Genomic DNA, 22,906 nt, shown 5'->3' on the forward strand with positions numbered 1-22,906 from the left:
GATGGCATGGCACAGTGGTGCGAATTGATGGCATATCATAGTGACTGTATTTGATGGCATGGAACAGTGGTGACAATTCATGGCACAGTGGTGCGAATTGATGGCACAGTGGCTGCGTTTGATGGCATGGAACAGTGGTGACAATTCATGGCACAGTGGTGCGAATTGATGGCACAGTGGCTGCATTTGATGGCATGGAACAGTGGTGACAATTCATGGCACAGTGGTGCGAATTGATGGCACAGTGGCTGCGTTTGATGGCATGGAACAGTGGTGACAATTGATGGCACAGTTGCTGCGTTTGATGGCATGGCACAGTGGTGACAATTGATGGCACAGTTGCTGCGTTTGATGGCATGGCACAGTGGTGACAATTGATGGCACAGTGGCTACAATTTTTTTTTCCGTTTGCACCCCCCCCAAAAATGTTGAGCACCAGCCGCCACTGGTGAAAGGGGCCTTAGAGGTCATAAATAAGAAACATGTATTGATGCATTGTAGCCACTAGATGGCACTGATGATGTAGGAATTACACATGATAGAGCAATTGCAGCATTTTTTCCCTGAATGTGTGTATTTTGCCACACCTGCACAACAAACATTTTATACATAGACTCCTCCCCTCGCCCCCCCCCCCCCCAACCCCATAATAATTTTGTGTTTTATTTAGCTTTGAAAAGTCATGTCTTTTTACTTCTAATGTTCTATCTTTATGCCTCCAGGTGATCATTGGCGTCCCATCCTGCTCTCCGCACTCACCAGACACGGAGCTCCTGGTTACATCAACGCTGTGTTTGTTAATGTAAGGATAGCCAATGGTAACATTATTTCAACAATATTAAAGCCACAAGACCTCCAAGTCCCAGCAAAATATATACCTGCAAAAAAAAATACAAATACCATATATACTCGAGTATAACCTGAGTTTTTCAGCACATTTTTTTGTGCTGAATATGCCCCCCTTATACTTGAGTCACCTATTTGCGCCTGATCTCCCGAACTTTGGGCACCCCTTCCATAGACTCCCATGTTAAACGGTAATTTCTCCTGTGAATTTGGGGACCCGGTACCGGCCGGTCATAGGTCCCCTGGACCCAAGACTTGGCACACATGGCACACTCTTCCTCTACAAGTGTGCAAAGTTTGTTGCCCGGGGGACCTACGGCCAGGGAGCACCAATTTTTCAAAGCCGGGCACCCCTTCCATAGACTCCCATGTTAAACGGTCATTTCTCCTGTGAATTTGGGGACCCGGTACCCTGGACCCAAGACTTTGCACACTTGTAGAGAAAGAGTGTGACATGTGTGCCAAGTCTTAGGTCCAGGGTACCGGGTCCCCAAATTCTCAGGAGAAATTACCGTTTAACATGGGAGTCTATGGAAGGGGTGCCCGGCTTTGAAAAATCGGTGCTGCCCGGATGTAGGTCCTCCAGACAACAAACTTTGCACACTTGTAGAGAAAGAGTGTGACATGTGTGCCAAGTTTGTTGTCTGGGGGACCTATGGCTGGGGAGCACCGAATTTTTCAAAGCTGGGCACCCCTTCCATAGACTCCCATGTTAAACGTCAGTCTAGTCATGGACAAAGTGAGGCATGGGCACAGTGAGGCATGGGCACAGTGAGGCATGCACATGGGCACAGTGAGGCATGGACACAGTGAGGCATGCACATGGGCGCAGTGAGGCATGGACACTGAGGCATGCACATGGGCGCAGTGAGGCATGGACACAGTGAAGCATGGGCACAGTGAGGCATGCACATGCATGGACACAGTGAGGCACAGTGAGGCATGCAGATGGACACCCTAGGCTTATACTCGAGTCAATACTTTTTCCCATTTTTTTGTGGTAAAATTAGGTGCCTCGGCTTATACTCGAGTATATACGGTATGTCTTTCTATGTTCTGTATATCCAGAAGTGAGCTCCACCTTGATTAAAAATGACTCTTTCAGTCCAACAGCCAGGAAGACGCCATGATCGTCACCCAACTGCCCATGAAGCATACACTGGCCGATTTCTGGGCGCTGGTCTGGGACTACAAGTGTACAGCGGTGGTGATGATGCAGAGAGCGCAGGACCTGCAGGAGGTCAGCAACTTTATTAGTTCATCCTCAAAGTGACCGAGCGTGCCTCAAGCACATTCCCGAGTGACACTTCAAATATCGTATCAGATATCGTTCATGGAGATACCCCAGAGATCCCAGATATACAGGAAACTCTCTAATGACAACCCTACCCATTTCCCACCTTGTGCAATGTACCACAGGCCAATTACTATGATGGGTGGCTTCCTCAGCCAACTTTTAACCACTTGCTGACTGCCTAACGTAAATATACGTCAGCAGAATAGCAAGGGCAGGCAAAGCAACGTACAGGTACGTTGCTTTGAATCTGCCACCTAGCGGGCGCACGCACGCCCGACGCAAGGTCCGTGACTGTGCCTGCGGGACACGAGGACTCGATGTCCACCGGTGTCCCACGATCATGTCACGGAGCGGCAAAACGGGGGGATGCCATTGTAAACAAGGCATTTCCCTGTTCTGCCTAGTGACAGGACACCGATCTACTGCTCCCCGTCATCAGGAGCAGCGATCAGTGTCGTGTCACTGGTAGCCCATCCCCCACACAGTTAAAATCACTCCCAAGGACGCACTTAACCCCTTCCTCGCCCCCCATTGGTTAACCCCTTCCCTGCCAGAGTTATTTACACAGTAATCAGTGCATTTTTATAGCACTGATCGCTGTATAAATGACGATGGTCGCAAAATAGCGTCCAAAGAGTCCAATGTGTCCGCCGCAATATCGCAATAACGATAAAAATCACAGATCGCCGCCATTACTAGTAAAAATATATAATAATAATAAAAATGCCATAAAACTATCCCCTTTTTTGTAGACGCTATAACTTTTGCGCAAACCAATCAATATACGCTTATTGCGTTTTTTTTTTTTAACCAAAAATATGTAGAAGAATACGTATCGTCCTAAACTGAGGGAAGAAAATGTTTTTTTAATATATTTTTGGGGGATATTTATTATAGCAAAAAGTAAAAAATATTGCATTTTTTTTCAAAATTGTCGCTTCTATTTTTGTTTATAGCACAAAAAATAAAAACTGCAGAGGTGATCAAATACCACCAAAAGAAAGCTCTATTTGTGGGAAAAAAAGGACGCCAATTATGTTTGGTTACAACGTCGCACGACCGCGCAATTGTCAGTTAAAGCGACGCAGTGCAGAATCGCAAAAAATGGCCTGGTCATTGGGCAGCCAAATCCTCAGAGGCTGAAGTGGTTAAAGTGGTTGGATAAATCCTATGAAGCCGCACATCAATGCAGACCCGCTGGTAATGAAATGAATATAGGAATGCTGAAAATGTCTCAGTATGGGCTCCTGCCAGGCCAAGACTCCAAACTGTTTCGCTCCGCCCCTCTAATGATTACGCTCTGAGGGGCGGAGCGAAACACATTGGGGGCATGACCGGGCCCGGAGCCCACTCTGAGATTGCCATTCATTTCATTACCAGCGGGTCTGCATTGATGTGCGGCTTCACGGGATGCTCGGAGCCTGGTTGCCCGTCAAAGTCCCAATTTCCAAAGGGGTTTTTTGTTTTTTTTAGATGCTTTTCAAACCAAAGCGGTGTGCAGTCTGGAGGAAAACCATCGGGCCTTCAGGAAAACACTTAAGACCCACCTCTTCTGAAGGATCAGGACGACACTGGATGGAAATAAGCGCCTTGAAGCGATTTAGTTCGCATTTGCAGCGCTATACAAGTTACTCACTCACTCACAGTACCGTGTTTGGCCTGAGGTGAGGGAGCGCCGGAGCCGAACGGTGCCGATCGGAAATGCATGGAAAGACCTGAGGACAGCTCAGCTGACGTCCTAGGACCTTTCCAGCCACTTCCGAGGCTCTCCGGTGCCCCCGCCTCTGCCCGCATGTGGTATTGCATGCCATTGAAGTCAATGCGGAACAAATTATTTCCATTGACTTCAATGGGGAAACTCGCTTTGATATGTGAGTACTTTGGATTACAAGCGTTCTCCTGGAACGGATTATGCTCGTAATCCGAGGTTCCACTGTACAAGCCAACGGGTGGATCACAACCGCCTTTAAGTTACAAAGCCACAAGTTTTCATTGCGCACCATTACAACCTTCTAGCCGCCAGCATCCTAATGACCAATAACGTCACAGGTTGATAAGGAGGACATTGGGCCGTTGCACAGCATCCTTTGGAATACTAGTCAGCACCAGTGTGCAAAGGGGTATTTGCTTTGAGAAGGTTGGCACTGCCAAAGAGAAGGTTCTGTGAAATATCGCTGCAAAGAGCAGGCAAGTTTAACATCTTTTTTATTTTAAGACCAAACAAAAATTATCTTTTAAGACCACTTTAAGTGCAAGAGGTTGAAAAGTCACGGCTTAGCTAGTAATCGTCATAACAGAGTAGCACATCATCAACTACAAGAGACATTAATTTCTGTTATTTTGGAACAGCTTATCAGTTTGACCCAGACTCTTATACTGTATACTGTACCTCGCTGTAGAACAGGGTTTCTCAACCAGGGTTCCATGGAAGCTTAGGGTTCCTCCAGAGGTTGCTATAGGTTCCTTAACTACATGCCGACCAGCCGCCGCAGTTCTACGGTGGCAGGTCGGCTCTCCTGCGCGAGAACCCGTAGTATAACGTCGGCTCTCGAAGCGGCCACTAGGGGCGCGCACGTGCCCCCTGCTCGCTTCTGACTCCCCGCGAGTGCCCGGCGGTCGCGATCACCGCCGGGCACCCGCGATCGCTCGTTACAGAGCGGGGACCGGGAGCTGTGTGTGTAAACACACAGCTCCCAGTCCTGTCAGGGAAGATATGCCTGACCGTCTGTTCATACAATGTATGAACAGTGATCAGTCATTTCCCCTAGTGAGTCCCACCCCCCGCTACAGTTAGAACACACCCAGGGAACATACTTAACCCCTTCCCCGCCCCCTAGTGTTAACCCCTTCCCTGCCAGTGGTATTTTTATAGTAATCCAATGCATTTTTATAGCACTGATCGCTATAAAAATGCCAATGGTCCCAAAAATGTGTCAAGTGTCCGCCATAATGTCGCAGTACCGAAAAAAATTGCTGATCGCCGCCATTACTAGTAAAAAAAAATATTAATAAAAATGCCATAAAACTTACCCCCTATTTTGTAAACGCTATAACTTTTGTGCAAACCAATCAATAAACGCTTTTTGCGATTTTTTTTTTACGAAAAATATGTAGAAGAATACGTATCGGCCTAAACTGAGGAAAAAAATATGTTTTTTTTATATATTTTTGGGGATATTTATTATAGCAAAAAGTAAAAAATATTGCAATTTTTTTCAAAATTGTCGCTCTATTTTTGTTTATAGCGCAAAAACTACAAAAACCGCAGAGGTGATCAAATACCACCAAAAGAAAGCTCTATTTGTGGGAAAAAAAGGACGCCAATTGTGTTTGGAAACCACGTTGTACGACCGCGCAATTGTCTGTTAAAGCGACGCAGTGGCGAATCGCAAAACCTGGCCGTGTCCCTTAGCTGCCTAAAGGTCCGGGTCTTAAGTGGGTAATCATTGTATATAGTAATTCTCCTCTCTATCCAAGTTGATGTCACTGGGGATAAATTATAGGTGGTGTTTGGTGAGTCCCGACTCTGCTCGAATCCACATTGGCAGCTCACTCCTAAAACTAAAGCAGGGTATTCTGACTCTGCCTGCTACATCTTCTTTATAAAAAAAGATGAAAATAAAAAATGTAGGTCCAAGGGGAAATTTAGCAAAGATGTCAGTGTTGTAGTCACGCTGTTTTGTACAGTGCAATGGACCAACAAGTGATGCTGCAGGTAGCAGTGGTGTCCCCCTCCTGGCTATGGAGCATGGTAGAGTGAATTGCAAGACTGACTGAGGCCGCATACACACGGCCGAGAAACTCGACGGGGCAAAACACAACGTTTTCCCCGTCGAGTTCCTTGTTCGGCTGTCAAAAAACTTGTTGAGCCAAATGTTCCCATTGCCCAACGAGGAAATAGAGAACATGCTCTATTTTTGGCTCGACGAGTTTCCCGACGGGTTTCTCGGCGAAAAGTGTACACACGACCGGTTTTCTGAGCAGAATACGTCTCCCATCAAGTTTCTTGCTGAATTCTGCTGAGAAAACCAGTCGTGTGTACGCGGCCTGAGTGTCTGTATAAGAGCTTTGGTAGGTGTATTCAGCAGTGAAGTGAAAATAATGTTTTAAACCATTTTTCTCCATACAGAACGGTGCCAGGTTCTGGCCGGAGAAAGGAGAGACCTGCTATGGTGCCTTCAAAGTCAAGACGATGGCGAAGAATCAAGGACATGGCTACACGACCTTAACGCTCAACCTGAGGAGGAGCAAAGGGGTGAGAACAAGTGGGGGCAAACAGAGGCAGCCAATGGGCTAGTTTTTCTACTATAAATGTACAGTGGAACCTCGGATTGCAAGTAATGCGGTTAACGAGCGTTTTCGCAATACGAGAGCTGTATTTTTTTAAATCCTAACTCGTCTTGCGAAACGAGCAGGATTCAAGCCAAAGCGGTGTGCAGTACCGTGTTTGGCCTGAGGTGGATGGGCGCGGGAGCCGCGCCAAACGGCACCAATCGGAGCCATTTGAAAATGATTGGAAAGACTCGGAAATACGCCGTTCCCGAGCCTTTTTGATGTTTGCCAAGGTCAGCCGAGCTGTCCTCGGGCCTTTTCGTGTGTTCCTGAGGCTCTCCGGGCCCCCCAACCTCTGGCCGCATGCGGTTTTGCATGCCATTGAAGTCAATGCGGAACAAATTATTTTCTTTTTCCATTGACTTCTATTGGGAAACTCATTTCGATATGCAAGTACTTTGGATTTTCGAGCGTTCTCCTGGAACGGACAATGCTCGTAATTCGAGGTTCCACTGTACATCCATTTCACAGGAAGGTCAACTTATACATTTTTTTTCTGATGGAAATTGTTGTTTCCAGCAGTCTGATAGCAGCCTGGAGGTGAGACTATTCCAGTTGGACTCATGGCCATTGGACCGATCTGTGCCAGAAAATCCTACAGTTCTCATCGGCCTGGTTGGAGAAGCAGAGAAGTGCCAACAGCAGACATCAGACAGTCACATCTTGGTCACCTGCTGGTAAGTTAAGCATTTCTCATGGCACCTGGCCAACACCGGATTAGGGTTGCCACCTTTTCTTCAAGTCAAACCCGTACACTTTAGCGGTGCACAGAATTTTTTATATTTATATATATATAAGCTATGCATATATTTTGAAGTTAAGCACAAGAGTCTTTACATCAGAGTCCACAGAGTTCCCCTTTTACATCAGAGTTTCCTTACACTGTAAAGGGGGGGGGGCAGACTCTGCAGTAATGGAAAACTCTGGGGACTCTAACATAAGGGATGCTCTGTGAACCCTGATTTAAGGGGGAACATTGAGGACTCTGATGTAAGGGGCAACACTGTGGCCTCTGGTGTAAAGGGGAACTCTGATGTAAGGGGTGCTCTGAGAACCCTGATTTACCTTAGTTTACTTACTCAGAAGCAGGACAGAGAAGGGGGGGAGACTTCAGTCACAGACAGGGATGGATGACTCACCCCTTGGCAGTCAGCACCTCTCATCTAGATGTACAGGGTGGGCCTTTTTTTATGGATACACCTTAATAAAATGGGAATGGTTGGAATGGTTGGTGATATTAACTTACTGTTTGTGGCAGATTAGTATATGTGAGGGGGGAAACTTTTCAAGATGGGTGGTGACCATGGCGGCCATTTTGAAGTCGGCCATTTTGAATCCAACTTTTGTTTTTTCAATAGGAAGAGGGTCATGGGACACATCAAACTTATTGGGAATTTCACAAGAAAAACAACGGCGTGCTTGGTTTTAACGTAACTTTATTCTTTCATGAGTTATTTACAAGTTTCTGACCACTTATAAAATGTGTTCAATGTGCTCTCCAGTGACATGCGGCGAGTGCTACGCTGTGGGCTCTTGCTGAATGAAGCTAGGACAGCCACGGATGTTTGTTCATTAGTGACAGATTTCATGCGTCCACATTTTGGCAAATCCAACACTGAACCAGTTTGACGAAACTTTAGCAAGCAGTTTGCTAACTGTAGCATGGGAGATGGGTGGTCTCGTAGTTTGTCTTGCATTGAAATCTGCTGCAATGACCCGGTTACTGCGTTCACCAGACATCAACACAATTTCTATCCGCTCCGCACCTGTTAACCTCGGCGACATGTCAATGGCTGTAAACAAAGAGAAACTTGTAAATAACTAATGAAAGAATAAAGTTACGTTAAAACCAAGCACACCATTAAAGTGTGCTGAGCTTATATAAGCAGGACTTGAGAAGCATAGGCTGTTTTTATGGTTATTGGAGCTTCCCAGTTGATGCCTTCATGATCCCATAAATGGAAGTGGAAGTGTCCATCTTGGCCATATTGAAACCAGGGCAGGAAACAGGACAGCATGAAGGAGAAAAGGGAAGACATAGCTAGGCGATTGGACAGAGGGGTAAGGGCATACCTCTCAACATTTCAACATGGTACTGCGGGACACTTGGGGAGAAGGGCCATTTGTTATCTGTCATTATAGTTGTCGAGCGGGGGTGGGGGGTGTTGATGCTACCGCAGGAGGCCGGAAAAATATTCTGACGTTACTTATGGGGGACTCTTCCTCAGACATCCTCTTCCTCCTCTTCACTGAAATTATGCTGGAAAATATCATTGCTTGCGGGAAAGTGTGGTCATTGTGGGAAAGTCCCACACAATCCATGCCAGTTGGGAGGTATGGGTAAGGGGGGCAGTAGGGAAGTGCTGTGAGGGGAGATTAGTGGTTAGTGAGGGAGGGCAGAGGGTGAGAGAAGGTTAATGGGTCAGCTCACTGGGCTTAAGTCCCAGGCCTGGATCTAGTGGGGTGCTGGGCTGAGCTGTGTCCCCCCCAGATTTTAGTTGTGCCCCCCACTAGGGTGCCCAGGTGTCCCGGATTGCCCGGGACTGTCCCGCAATTGACATGTCTGTCCCGGGTCCCGGGCACCTTCATTCCGGGACAATACAGTGTCCCAGAATAAAATAGAGGACACAGTCACCCCCTACTAACTATCAACTACATTTCTGGAACTGGTTGCTAGGGCCAGCGCTGCCTGGCATCTTGCAACCAGTGACAATTTACTCTCACACAGTGAGGCCGGGAGCGAGGCCTACGTCTAGTGCAGCACTGCTGTCCCCACCCACCTCGGCACCTCCTCCTTCTCCCGCACCTAGCGGCAAGCAGCAGGGACTGGTGTGATCTTCACTCTCCAGATAGTGACGTCACTCCTTTCCTTCTACGCACGTGGCTCATGCAGAGGGAGTGACAGCAACACTGCAGCTGGCGGCCAGTTATGGGTGGCAAGCAGCACTGCATCTGATGGCAAGTGGCACAGTCAGCTGCCAAATAACCCATCAACCCCGAGACTATATTTACCCCCGCCCCCCTCATCTTTTTTGGGGGAAGGTGAGGGGGGGCGGGGTGTCCCTGAATGGCAGTTTGGAAATGTGGTCACCCTACCCCCCACCCAGGTTCTCTAAGAATGCATCCACTGATCTCTGAGGCAGTTTGGTGGGGACAACTGAAGTAAGTGGGATTTTTATGGGGACAGTTGATTTAAGAAGAATTCTAATGAGGACAACTGATGTAATGGGAAATCGTATTGGGACAAGTGATGTACAGGGGTAATCTAATGAGGACATTTGGTGTAGGGGGGACTCTGATGGGGACAGTTGAAGAAAAGAAAGTCAAGAGAGGGGGAGAAGGGAGGGGGGAGGGGAGAGGACGTAAGTAGATATTGAGTGCGGTAAGTATTTTCGGTAGAATATTCTACCAGCTGAACAACGCTATGGTGCGAACCTGAGCTACAACACAACTCTTGTGATGTCAAATTCTCTTGAAAGTAGTGGGACGTACCTCCGCGTAGCCATTTCTAGAGTTCCGGCTCCACCCGGTCACCTTGTTCCATTATATCCAATCCCAAAGTAAACCACTCCGACTCACTGATTAGGTTGAAGCCCCGCTTAGTTGCCAAGCATCCAACAGTCAAGGCTCCCTTTCCTTGGAGCGGGGAAAGGTAGCTTGTGGTAGGGGCGCACAGGTATGTCCCTTTGCGCAGCCGTGCCATTCTGCCGACATAAATGTTCGTGCGGCGGCCGGCAAGTGCAGCCTTAGCTCCCTCCATAAATGCAGTGGAGGAGTGAACATTGTCACCATAGGGACAGGAAGTATGTGTTTTACAAGATTACTCTATAAAAATTTCTGAAAAAAGAAAAACAAATGCAGCCACTATATCTATGGATTGGTAAGCTGCAATGTTTTACATTTTTGTTTTTGGGTTTAGATATACTTTGAATTTTCTTGTTAGTGCTTGATGTGTAAGCTGCATTTATTCTGTACAATCAAACAAGATTTAAGATTTGAAGAGTGAAAATGTAAACTTATTAAACTAATTGTAAGTACCGTATATACTCGAGTATAATCCGACCCGAATATAAGCCGAGGCACCTAATTTTACCACAAAGAACGGTGAAAACGTATTGACTCGAGTATAAGCCTAGGGTGTCCATCTGCATGCCTCACTTTGCCTCACTGTGCCCATGCCTCACTGTGCCCATGCCTCACTGTGTCCATGCCTCACTGTGTCAATGCTTCACTGTGCCCATGCCTCACTGTGCCCATGCCTCACTGTGCCCATGCCTCACTGTGTCCATGCCTCACTGTGTCCATGCCTCACTGTGCCCATGCCTCACTGTGCCCATGCCTCACTGTGTCCATGACTAGACTGACATTTAACATGGGAGTCTATGGAAGGGGTGCCTGGATTTAAAAAATCGGTGCTCCCCAGCCCTAGGTCCTCCAGACAACAAACTTTGCACACTTATATAGGAGAAATGGGGCTACATGTGTGCCAAGTTCCGGATCCAGGGGACCTACACCCAGTCGGTACCTGGTCGCCAAAATCACCAGAGAAATGACCGTTTAACATAGGAGTCTATGGAAGGGGTGCCCGGTTTTAAAAAAATCGGTGCTCCCCAGCCATAGGTACCCCAGACAACAAACTTAGCACACTTATAGAGGAGAAATGGGGCTATATGTGTGCCAAGTTCCGGGTCCAGAGAACCTACCACCGACAGGTGCCTGGTCGTCAAAATCACCAGAGAAATTACCGTTTAACATGGGAGTCTATGGAAGGGGTGCCCGGCTTTGAAAAATTGGTGCTCCCCGGCCGTAGGTCCCCCGGACAACAAACTTGTAGAGGAAGAGTGGGGCTGCATGTGTGCCAAGTTTGGGGTCCCCAAAGTCCGGGAGATCAGGCGCAAAAAGGTGTCTCGAGTATAAGCCGAGGGGGGCATTTTCAGCACACAAAAAAATGTGCTGAAAAGTTCGGCTTATACTCGAGTATATACGCTACTTGATATTAATTTTTTTTTTTTTTAAATATGCAATAAAGTATTTGAACCATTTTCCCCATCTCAGTGGAGTATTGATGTGTAGGAATGTGGAACAATCATATGTCATTCTCTCTGTAGTGATGGGGCCGGCCGGTCGGGTCTGTTCTGTGCCGGAGTCATAACCTGTGACCAGATCCGCAGTGAGGGATGTTTGGATGTATCGCAGACCGTGCGGTCACTCCGGAGAAGACGCTGCCAATTCATCCCTACTGTGGTAGGATGTATACATACACACTGCGCACATGCTGCTGTAAAGATGCATTTAGTCAAGTCAAGTTCCTCCGCCCCAAGCTCGCTCATCTATTAGCTAGATTCAGAAAGGTTTACGCCGGCGTATCAGTAGATACGCCGACGTAACTCTGAATCTGCGCCGTCCTAAATTTAAGCGTATTCTGGAAACCAGATACGCTTAAATTAGGCTAAGATACGAGCGGCGTAAGTCTCCTACGCCGTCGTATCTTAGGGTGTAATATTTACGCTGCCCGCTAGGTGGCGCTTCCGTTGAGTTCGGCGTAGAATATGCAACTGACTAGATACGCCGATTCACGAACGTACGCTTGCCCGTCGCAGTAAAGATACGCCTTTTCCGTAAGAGGTACGCGGGCGTAAAGATAAAGCTGCCCCCTAGGTGGCGTAGTCAATGTTAAGTATGGCCGTCATTCCCGCGTCAAAATTTGAAATTTTTACGTCGTTTGCGTAAGTCGTCCGTGAATGGGGCTGGAAGTAATTTACGTTCACGTCAAAACCAATACGTCCTTGCGGCGTACTTTGGAGCAATGCACACTGGGATATGTACATGGACGGCGCATGCGCCGTTCTTAAAAAACGTCAATCACGTCAGGTCACGAATCATTTACTTAAAACACGCCCCCCTCATCCTCATTTGAATTAGGCGCGCTTACGCCGGCCCCATTTACGCTACGCCGCCGTAACTTAGGAGGCAAGTGCTTTGTGAATACAGCACTTGCCTCACTTACTTACGGCGGCGTAGCGTAAATACGATACGCTACGCCGCCGCAAAGATACACACAGCTACCTGAATCTAGCTATATGTCTTTATGGAGGGGGGCCAAGCCCAACCTTTGAAAAATAACCCCGCACCCCCACTGGTGCGCAGTCATGTTGGAACAGGAAGGGGCCGTCCCCAAACTCTTCCCACAAAGTTGGGAGCATGAAATTGTCCAAAATGTCTTGGTATGCTGACGCATTAAGAGTTTCCTTCACTGGAACTAAGAGACCAATCCCAACCCCTGAAAAACAACCCCACACCATAATCCCCCCTCCCCCCCACACCATAATTCCCCCTCCACCAAATTATTTGGACCAGTGCACAAAGCAAGGTCTATAAAGACATGGATGAGCGAGTTTGGGGTGGAAGAACTTGACTGGCCTGCACTTCAACCCCATGCTATTAAAAAAATGCACTTATTACTGTAAACACGACACTGGCAGTGAAGGGGGTTAACCGGTAGTGGGCACTGAAGGGGTTAAGTGTGACCTAGGAAGTGCTTCTAACTGTTAGGGGGCGTGGCTGTTAGGGGGCGTGGCTTGCCGTGACACATCACTGACCGCTGTTCCCGATGAGAGGGAACAGACGATCAGTGACATGTCACTAGGAAGAACGGGGGGGAAGTTGTTGTTGTGTTTACACTGACATTTCCCCGTTCTTCAGCTCTGTGACCCGATCGCGGGGACACCGGCGCACATTGAGTCCGCGGGCATGGTCACGGAGCTCACGACAGGGTCGCGAGAGCGGCGGCGGGCGGCGAACACACAGCTGGCAAATTAATGGGGACGTATATACATATATATATATGCCCATTTGCCCAGCTGTGGCCATTCTGTTGACGTAAAAAACCTGCGTGCGGCGGTCCTTACGCGGTTAACCACTTAAGGACCGCCTCCTGCACATATACGTCGGCAGAATGGCACGGCTGGGCACAAGCACGTTGAGGTACGTCCTCTTTAATTGCCCAGCCGTGGGTCGCGGACGCACGCCCGTGACCTGGTCCGAAGCTCTGTGACCACGGCCGCGGGACCCGATCGCCACTGGAGTCCCGCGATCGCTCCCTGGAGCTGAAGAACGGGGAGAGCCGTGTGTAAACACAGCTTCCCCGTTCTTCACTGTGGCACCGTCATCGATTGTGTGTTCCCTTTTATACGGAATCACAATCAATGACGTCACACCTACAGCCACACCCCCCTACAGTTGTAAACACACTTGAGGTCACACTTAACCCCATCAGTGCCCCCTTGTGGTTAACTCCCAAACTGCAATTGTCATTTTCACAGTAAACAATGCATTTTTAATGCATTTTTTGCTGTGAAAATGAGAATGGTCCCAAAAATGTGTCAAAATTGTCCGAAGTGTCCGCCATAATGTCGCAGTCACGAAAAAAAAAACGCTGATCGCCGCCATTAGTAGTAAAAAAAAAAAATGATAAAAATGCAATAAAACTATCCCCTATTTTGTAAACGCTATAAATTTTGCGCAAACCAACCGATAAACGCTTATTGTGATTTTTTTTTTACCAAAAATAGGTAGAAGAATACGTATCGGCCTAAACTGAGGAAAAAAATAGTTATTTTTATATATTTTTGGGGGATATTTATTATAGCAACAAGTAAAAAATATTGCATTTTTTTCAAAACTGTCGCTCTATTTATGTTTATAGCACACAAAATAAAAACCGCAGAGGTGATCAAATACCACCAAAAGAAAGCTCTATTTGTGGGGAAAAAAAGAACGCCAATTTTGTTTGGGAGCCGCGTCGCACGACCACGCAATTGTCAGTTAAAGCGACGCAGTGCCGAATCGCAAAAAGGGGTCTGGTCCTTTAGCTGCGTAAAGGTCCGGGTCTTAAGTGGTTAAAGGGGACGTATATATATAAGCCCATTTGCCCAGCTGTGGCCATTCTGTCTACGTAAACCTGCGTGCCGCGGTCCTTAAGCGGTTAAGAGACACAGGGCATTTTTTTATTTTTTATGGGATACTTGCAAGTATCAATTGACTTATATGATATATTAAATCCCTGCTTACATTTCTGCAATGTCCATCTCTGTCTCTGCAGGAACAGTACTCCTTCTGCTACACGTTGGCTCAGAGTTATCTGGATTCATTTGAAACGTACGGGAACTTCAAATAAAAGAAAAAAATAATCGAGATGCAGCCTTCCAGTGACAGGCCATATATGAATGCTATGAATGGAGCGACTTGATCCAGGACTGGGACACACAGGAACCAGGACCACCAACATTTCCGATTATGGCCATAGGTGCGCAGATTGCCTATCCTACCGCACAGGGTCTTCAGAATGGATGACAGGAACCCATTAGGGTGGGCAACAGGAAACTCAATGGGGGGTGGTCATGAAAAAGAGTGTCTACATTTCTATAGCTGATCATTAGTGCCCCTCTGTTGGGTAACAAGAGTCCGATGATGACGGTAGACTCTATAACCACTTCCATACCGGGGGGCCTATTTTGGCACTCCTCTCCTATATGCAAAAATCGTCATTTTTTTTGCTCGAAAATTTCTCAGAAACACTATGGCCCAGATTCAAGAAGCACTTGCGCCCGCGCAACCATAGTTGCGCGGCGCAAGTGCTTACTTGCTCCGGTGTAACGAGTGCTCCTGATTCAGGAACCTCGTTACACCGAATGCAGTCTAGGATGTGACAGACATAAGCCTCCTTATGCCTTCACATCCCAGGCTGCATTCTTGCGTTGGCCGCTAGGGGGCGCGGCCTTTGTGATCGGCGTATAGTATGCAAATTGCATACTACCACCGATTCACAAAAGTTGCGCGGGCCCTGCGCACGCAAGGTACGGAGTTTCCGTACGGCCACTTTAGCATAAGGCTGCTCCTGCTAATAGCAGGCGCAGCCAATGCTAAAGTATAGCTGCGCTTCCCGCTCGAGACGTTTTAATTTTACGTCGTTTACGTAAGTGAACCGTGAATGGCGCTGGACGCCATTCACATTCACTTAGAAGCAAATGACGTCCTTGCGACGTCATTTGCCGCAATGCACGTCGGGAAAGTTTCCCGACGGAGCATGCGCTGTTCGCTCGGCGCGGGAGCGCGCCTAATTTAAATGATTCCCGCATTACATTTACATTAGGCGCCCTTACGCAGGGCTATTTAGCATATCGCCCGCGCAATTTACGGAGCAACTGCTCCGTGAATCGCGGGCAAAGCGCAATATTTGCGTGGGCGCAGAGAAAAATGTTTGCTCTTTGCCCACGCAAATATTGCGCGATTCTACCTGAATCTGGGCCAGTGACTACATTTCTATAGCTGATCATTAGCGCCCCTCTGTTGGGTAACAAGAGTCCGATGATGACGGTAGACTCTATAACCACCTCCATACCGCGCCTATTTTGGCACTTCTCTCCTACATGCAAAAATCATCATTTTTTTTGCTCGAAAATTTCTCAGAACCCCCAAACACTATATATGTTTTTTTTAGCAGGGAATAAAATGGCGGTCATTGCAACTTTTTATCTTGCACGGTATTTGCGCAATCATTTTTCAAACGCCTTTTTTTGGGGGGAAAAAACTGTTTCATGAATTAAAAAATAACAAAACAGTAAAGTTAGCCCTAATTTTTGTTATATAATGTGTAAGATGAAGTTACGCCGAGTAAATAGATACCTAACATGTCACGCTTTATAATTGCGCACACTCATGGAATGGCGCCAAACTTCAGTACTTAAACATCTCCACAGGCATTGCTTAATTTTTTTTTATTACAGGTTACCAGTTTAGAGTAAGGCTGCATTCACACCTTGGCGTACAAAATCGCGGTGTTTTGTCCTGCGAATTGCGGCGATAAATTGCGGCGTTTTGTACCACGATTTGCGGCGACAAAACGCCGCGATTGTGAATGCAGCCTTACCCCCTCTATGGAGATGGTTCACATCTCCTATGCCGAACGCCGAAAGCCGCCTGAAAAAAAGGTCCGGGACTTGTTTTCAGGCGGCAGGCGTACGGCGTTCAGCGTGGAGATGTGAAGGCAATGTGAAATCATCCCTCCAGCGTCTCAGGGGCGTATATACGCCTAGGTGTGAACGGGGGCTTACAGAGGAGGTCTAGTGCTAGAATGGTTGCTGGCGCTCTAACACACGCGGCGATAGCTCACATGTGGGGTTTGAACGCCGTTTACTTATGTGGGCGGGACGTACGTGTGTGTTCGCTTCTGAGCGCGAGCTACCGGGGATAGGGGTGTTTAAAAAAATAAATATCATTATTTTATTTTTTATTTTACTTAATTTATTTTATTTTTACACTTTTTTTTTTTATATTTTTTATTTTTTGATCACTTTTATTCCTATTACAAGGAATGTAAACATCCCTTTAATTTATTTTATTTTTACACTTTTTTTTATATTTTTTATTTTTTTTAATCACTTTTATTCCTATTACAAGGAATGTAAACATCCCTTGTAATAGGAATGGTGTGTGACAGGTCCTCTTTATGGAGAGATGTGGGGTGGTCAATAAGACCCCACATCTCTCCTCCAAGCTGGAAAGCATGAAATTGTGAAAAGAAAATCACGGATCTCATGCTGGTACCCGGGCATGACGTCATAACATCGCGCCCCGGGCCGGCGACGATCATAGAGATGACTGGTGACCATCTGCTGTTACTCAACCACGACCCCCCCCCCCCCAAAAAAAAAAACCCACACACCTCACAAACAGTAGGAGGGCCTTAAAGGGACCAGGATTGCATTACATACAGAGTGCAGAGTTCAGGAGGGTTGCACACAGAGTGCAGAGCTGTCACTTGTAAACACGGAAACCGGACTTCAGTGTTTACAAGTGATTGTGGTGAGCAGGCACCAAAGGGTCTGAGCCAGAGGTGGTGGAACTGAGTTTCACAAAGTTCCACCTGAAAATATAAAAAAAGCCGTGGTCATGGTGATTTCAGGACAGTTCACAGACCTTTAGGTGGAACCAATGAGGTGTTGGGATAGGGAAGGGTTAGTAAGTGGCAGATCACATGACGGGATATCATTCCTGGCTCTCCTGTATAGGTGGCACCTTGCGCACCCATACCATGAAGATCTGATAGGTCACTATTGACAGATGAGTGGTAGAGGGAAGGGGGAATATCACGGTGTTGTTGCCCATAGAACCAAGTGAGAATATTGCATGAAAAAATGTATTTGGGACTTCCAAGCATATGCATACAGCCAGGGGCCATCTCAATAACATCATGGGCCCCTGGGCAAATTAATACCCTGGGGCCCCTACCAGCCTGCCCCAATTTGCACACCTACACTAAAGAATTATATTATGAACAGTTGATTAGAACTACAAATATTTTTATTAGCACTTTCAATAAAATACATTTTAACCACTTGAGATCCGCGCTATAGACAAAATACGTCCACAGCGCGGCTCTCAAGTGCCAAGTGGCCGTTTAAACACGGCCTTTTATGTGCATTACCCACGGGTAAAAACTGTCCCGGCGCATCGCCGAAGACCCGATGCGTGTACCTGGCGGCCGCGATGTCCGCCGGGTACACGCGATCGTCGGTGACACGGTAGGTGACAGCAGGGACGTGGAGCTCTGTGTGTGATGATGGGGTGTAAACACAGAGCTCCACGTCCTGTCAGGGAGAGAGGAGACCGATCTGTGTCTCTTGTACATAGAGACACAGATCGGTCACCTCCCCCAGTCACCCCCCTCACAGTTAGAACACACCCAGGCTACACAGTTAACCCCTTCCCCACCCCCTAGTGTTAACCCCTTCACTGCCAGTCACATTTATACAGTAATTTGTGCATTTTTATAGCACTGATCGCTGTATAAATGTGAATGGCGCCAAATTTGTGTCAAAAGTGTCCGATACTTCCGCCGCAATATCCCAGTCCCAATAAAAATCGCAGATCGCCGCCATTACTAGTAAAAAAAAAAATAATAAAAAAAATCATAATTCTGTTCCCCATTTTGTAGGCGCTATAACTTTTGCGCAAACCAGTCGCTTATTGCGATTTTTTTTTTTTTTTTTACAAAAATACGTCGAAAAATACGTATCGGCCTTAACTGAGAAAAAAAATAGTTTTTTTAAAAAAAATTGGGATATTTATTATAGCAACAAGTAAAAAAAAAATATTTTTTTTTTAAATTGTCGCTCTTTTTTTGTTTATAGCGCAAAAAATAAAAACCGCAGAGGTGATCAAATACCACCAAAAGAAAGCTCTATTTGTGGGGAAAAAAGGACGCCAATTTTGTTTGGGAGCCACGTCGCACGACCGCGCAATTGTCAGTTAAAGCGACGCAGTGCCGGACGCTGAGATTTCGCCTGGGAACGAAGGGGGTTTATGTGCCCAGTAAGCAAGTGGTTAAATAATGAGAACACATCCCATAAATCAAAGACTAATCAACACAAGGGGCACAGTATAGGGGGAGGCAGAAAGGCGCAGTACAGGGGTAGGTCAGGAGGGCACAGTACTGGTTCTGGGATGCTGCCCATGACACCGGCCATCCTGGGAAAGCTTAGTAAAACGTATGACTGTCCCACCAAATCCAGGACAGTTGGAAAGTATGATGTAATGCAAGATAATTACGGGGCCCCCATGCACCTGGGCAGTGCCCAGGGTTGCCAATGCATTAAGATGGCCCTGCATACAGTACCATCAAACTAAAATATACTTATAGAAGGATTTTTATTATCGCCAAATCATAGATCACATATAAAAACCAATTAGAGGAAGCCCATATGGTTTTATCCGTAAATATCGCAGTACATTAGCAATAAACCACCTCATATGACCTCAAACCCCACCAAGAAATTGGCATTTCCATGCATTTGAGTTTCTTTCAACAGCGGGATGAGGATGGGTCCACCAGAGTGGGAAACGTGTTCTCCTCCCACTGTTGGAATGAACTCCAAGTGAACGGAAATAAATGATTTTCCATGTGATCATAATTGTTGTTAGGAAGGGGTTTGAGGTAATTTAACCACGTAAGACCCGGACCTTTAGGCAGGTAAAGGACCTGGCCAGTTTTTGCGATTCGGCACTGCGTTGCTTTAAATGACAATCGCGCGGTCGTGCGACGTGGCTCCCAAACACAATTGGCGTCCTTTTTTTTCCCACAAATAGAGCTTCCTTTTGGTGGTATTTGATCACCTCTGCGGTTTTTATTTTTTGCGCTATAAACAAAAATAGAGCGACAATTTTGAAAAAAAAATCAATATTTTTTACTTTTTATTATAATAAATATCCCTCAAAAAAGATATAAAAAAAGTTTTTTTTTCCTCAGTTTAGGCCGATACGTATTCTTCTACCTATTTTTGGTAAATAGCGTTTATCGATTGATTTGCGCAACATTTATAGCGTTTACAAAATAGGGGATAGTTTTATTGCATTTTTATTAATTGGTTTTTTTTTTACTACTAAAGGCGGCGATCAGCGTTTTTTTTCGTGACTGTGACATTATGGCGGACACATCGGACAATTTTGACACAGTTTTGGGACCATTGTCATTTTCACAGCAAAAAATGCATTGTTTACTGTGAAAATGACAATTGCAGTTTGGGAGTTAACCACTAGGGGGGCGCTGAAGGGGTTAAGTGTGACCTCATATGTGTTTCTAACTGTAGGGGGGTTTGGCTGGACGTGTGACGTCATTGATTGTGTTTCCCTATATCAGGGAACACACGATCGATGACGGCGCCACAGTGAAGAACGGGGAGAGCTGTGTTTACACACAGCTCTCCCCGTTCTTCAGCTCCAGGGACCGAGTGCGGGACTCCGGGTCTGTGGGTCCCGTGGCCGCGGTCACGGAGCTTTGGACTGGGTCGCGGCACGTGCCCGCAACCCACGGCTGGGCACTTAAAGAGAACGTACAGGTACGTGCTTGTGCCCAGCCATGCCATTCTGCCGACGTATATCTGCAGGAGGTGGTCCTTAAGTGGTTAAGGAGGTTTAGTGTAAATGTATTGAGATATAATGGATAAAACCATATTGACTTCTTCCCCCTTGATTTACATTTGGATTTTAAGATTCGGTAGTCATAAAAAAAAACTTCCATTGGTACAGTATATTATAGTTCAGTGGTCTCCAAACTGCGGTCTGGGGGCCAGATGCGGCCCTTTGTTTGCTTTTACCCAGCCCTTGGGGCACTATGTGGTGGTTTGGAGTGTCCCAGTAACTGGAGAGCAAATCCCACCGCTGCCAACCAATGTAACGAGACCCTTGCTCGCTCGGTTCCGCTCTCCCGACACTCCTCTGCTGCTATTGAATCAGATTGCGGATCGCAAAGTCTGATGGTTCGGTCTGATGTGCCGTTCGGGATCCATTAGAACAAACACCAGGCAGGCTGTATGCAAGTTCAAACAGGAAACTCTTTTATTGGAAGCACACAACACACTTTTATACAGAAGTTTGAACATCCCGCCCCCAACAACTGCTTTCCTATTGGTCAATTGTAAAGTACATGGTAGTTCTCCATTAGGTCCTCTTAGCCATGCAAATGAGGACTTGAAACCGGGTCAGCAGGGATTGGTCCGATAGCTTGAATAGAAGGACTGCTATGTGTAATGAGACAGAAGCCCCAGGGGGCAATCAATGTACACAAACAGCCAGACACAGAACAATGGAGCCATCAAGAGGGGGGGCTTAGCCTTAAGACAGGGCAGAAGACCCCCCACTGTGTAACAGATTTCAAGGAGAAACACTTCCGCATTCCAAGGTCCATGACAGATACCAACAATGGGGTATTATTCCTCCCAAAGACACCAACGATGACGACACAATTCCTCACAATGACACCAATTACAGGGCATAATTTCTCCCAGATACACAATTAATGGGGCCCAATGACATCAATGATGAGGCAAAATTCATCCCAAAGACACCAATGATGGGACACAATTCCTCACAAAGACACCAATGATGGGACACAATTCCTCACAATGACACCAATTATGGGACACAATTTCTCCCAATGACACCAACAATTTGGCCCAATGACGACAACTATGGGGCACACCTCTTGGTAGCACATCCTATGCACATTGCAAATTTGATTCTGGACATGGCTCCTTGCAGCCCAATAAGAATTGGAGCCTATTCAGACCATCACTAGGATACTTTTTTTCCTTCAGGGCGTCAAAGGTGTGCGACCGGCTTCTCCATGGGTTCCTGTTAGCACAGTTCCCGGGACAGACATATCGAGCAGCCCTTAATTTCCAGTTTTACATGTTCTAGACTTAGCCGACATATATTTAATGCATTCGCCCCTGAGGAAGTTGTCAGAAACCATGAATCAGACCAAGACAGAAATGCAATTAAGAGCCGGATCACACTTCCGAGTCACGACTTCAGAGGCGACCTGCAAAACGACTTCTGTATAGAAGTCAATGCAGGTCGCCCCGAGATGGGAGCTGGCAATTAGATGAGAGCTGAGCTGCCAGTACAGAGAAGGAAGGGCTGAGCCCAGACCTGACAGAAGTGGAGCGAATCCATGAAACGCGTCGGCATACCTTAATGCATTATGTTCCTTATAGACGGTTCAATGTTTTCTGTTTATTCTGATCATACCATACTATTTTGCCTTAAGTGATTTTATAACATGGGGGACAGGTGTCTCACACCACACATTGCAATGTGTTATGCTGCTATCATCGCTTCTGTGTACATACGGTCTGTAACATGTTATTGATATGTTCATATACTTATGTATGTACTAACTGTATTATGTTGCCATCTACTGTTCAAGTTAATAAAGCACATGTTTTTTAACATTGACTTATCCTTGAGCCATGTTTGCTCAATTATAGGGAACAATTCCTCCCAATGACACCAACGATGGGACATAATTTCCCCCAATGATACCAACAATAGGGCCCAATGATATCAATGATGGGCACAGTTCCTCTCACTGACACCAGTGATGGGCACAGTTGCTACCACTGACACCAGTGATGGGCACAGTTCCTCCCACTGACACCAGTGATGGGCACAGTTGCTCCCACTGACACCAGTGATGGGCACAGTTCCTCCCACTGACACCAATGATGAAGCACTATTCCACCAACTGACAAATTGATGGAGCACTATTCCACCAACTGACACATTGATGGAGCACTATTCTACCAACTGACATCATTGATGGGGCACTATTCCACCAAATGACACATTGATGGGGCACTATTCCACCAAATGACACATTGATGGAGCACTATTCCACCAACTGACATCATTGATGGAGCACTATTCCACCAACTGACATCATTGATGGGCACTATTCCACCAACTGACATCAATGATGGAGCACTATTCCTACCAACTGACATCATTGATGGAGCACTATTCCACCAACTGACATCATTGATGGAGTACTATTCCACCAACTGACATCATTGATGGAGCACTATTCCACCA

At 46.6% G+C, this 22,906-nt stretch overlaps 1 protein-coding gene across 3 annotated transcripts in view; it reads left to right on the plus strand.

Annotated features, from left to right (window-relative positions):
• LOC120924401 (receptor-type tyrosine-protein phosphatase S-like) overlaps positions 1-15,002 on the plus strand; it is a 162,766-nt gene extending 147,764 nt beyond the window's left edge. For 2 of the 3 annotated variants that reach the window (XM_040335351.1, XM_040335366.1), the window contains 6 exons: positions 723-802; positions 1,952-2,086; positions 6,273-6,398; positions 6,995-7,152; positions 11,584-11,719; positions 14,577-15,002. In XM_040335351.1, coding sequence (XP_040191285.1) covers positions 723-802; positions 1,952-2,086; positions 6,273-6,398; positions 6,995-7,152; positions 11,584-11,719; positions 14,577-14,651 — 710 coding nt within the window. In that variant the 3' untranslated portion in view covers positions 14,652-15,002. The remainder of the gene's footprint in view (positions 1-722; positions 803-1,951; positions 2,087-6,272; positions 6,399-6,994; positions 7,153-11,583; positions 11,720-14,576) is intronic. The other variant, XM_040335357.1, reaches the window with a different exon arrangement.
• Positions 15,003-22,906: the final 7,904 nt, after the last annotated feature.

This window comes from Rana temporaria, chromosome 1, assembly GCF_905171775.1.
Source record: "Rana temporaria chromosome 1, aRanTem1.1, whole genome shotgun sequence".
NCBI lineage: Eukaryota > Metazoa > Chordata > Amphibia > Anura > Ranidae > Rana > Rana temporaria.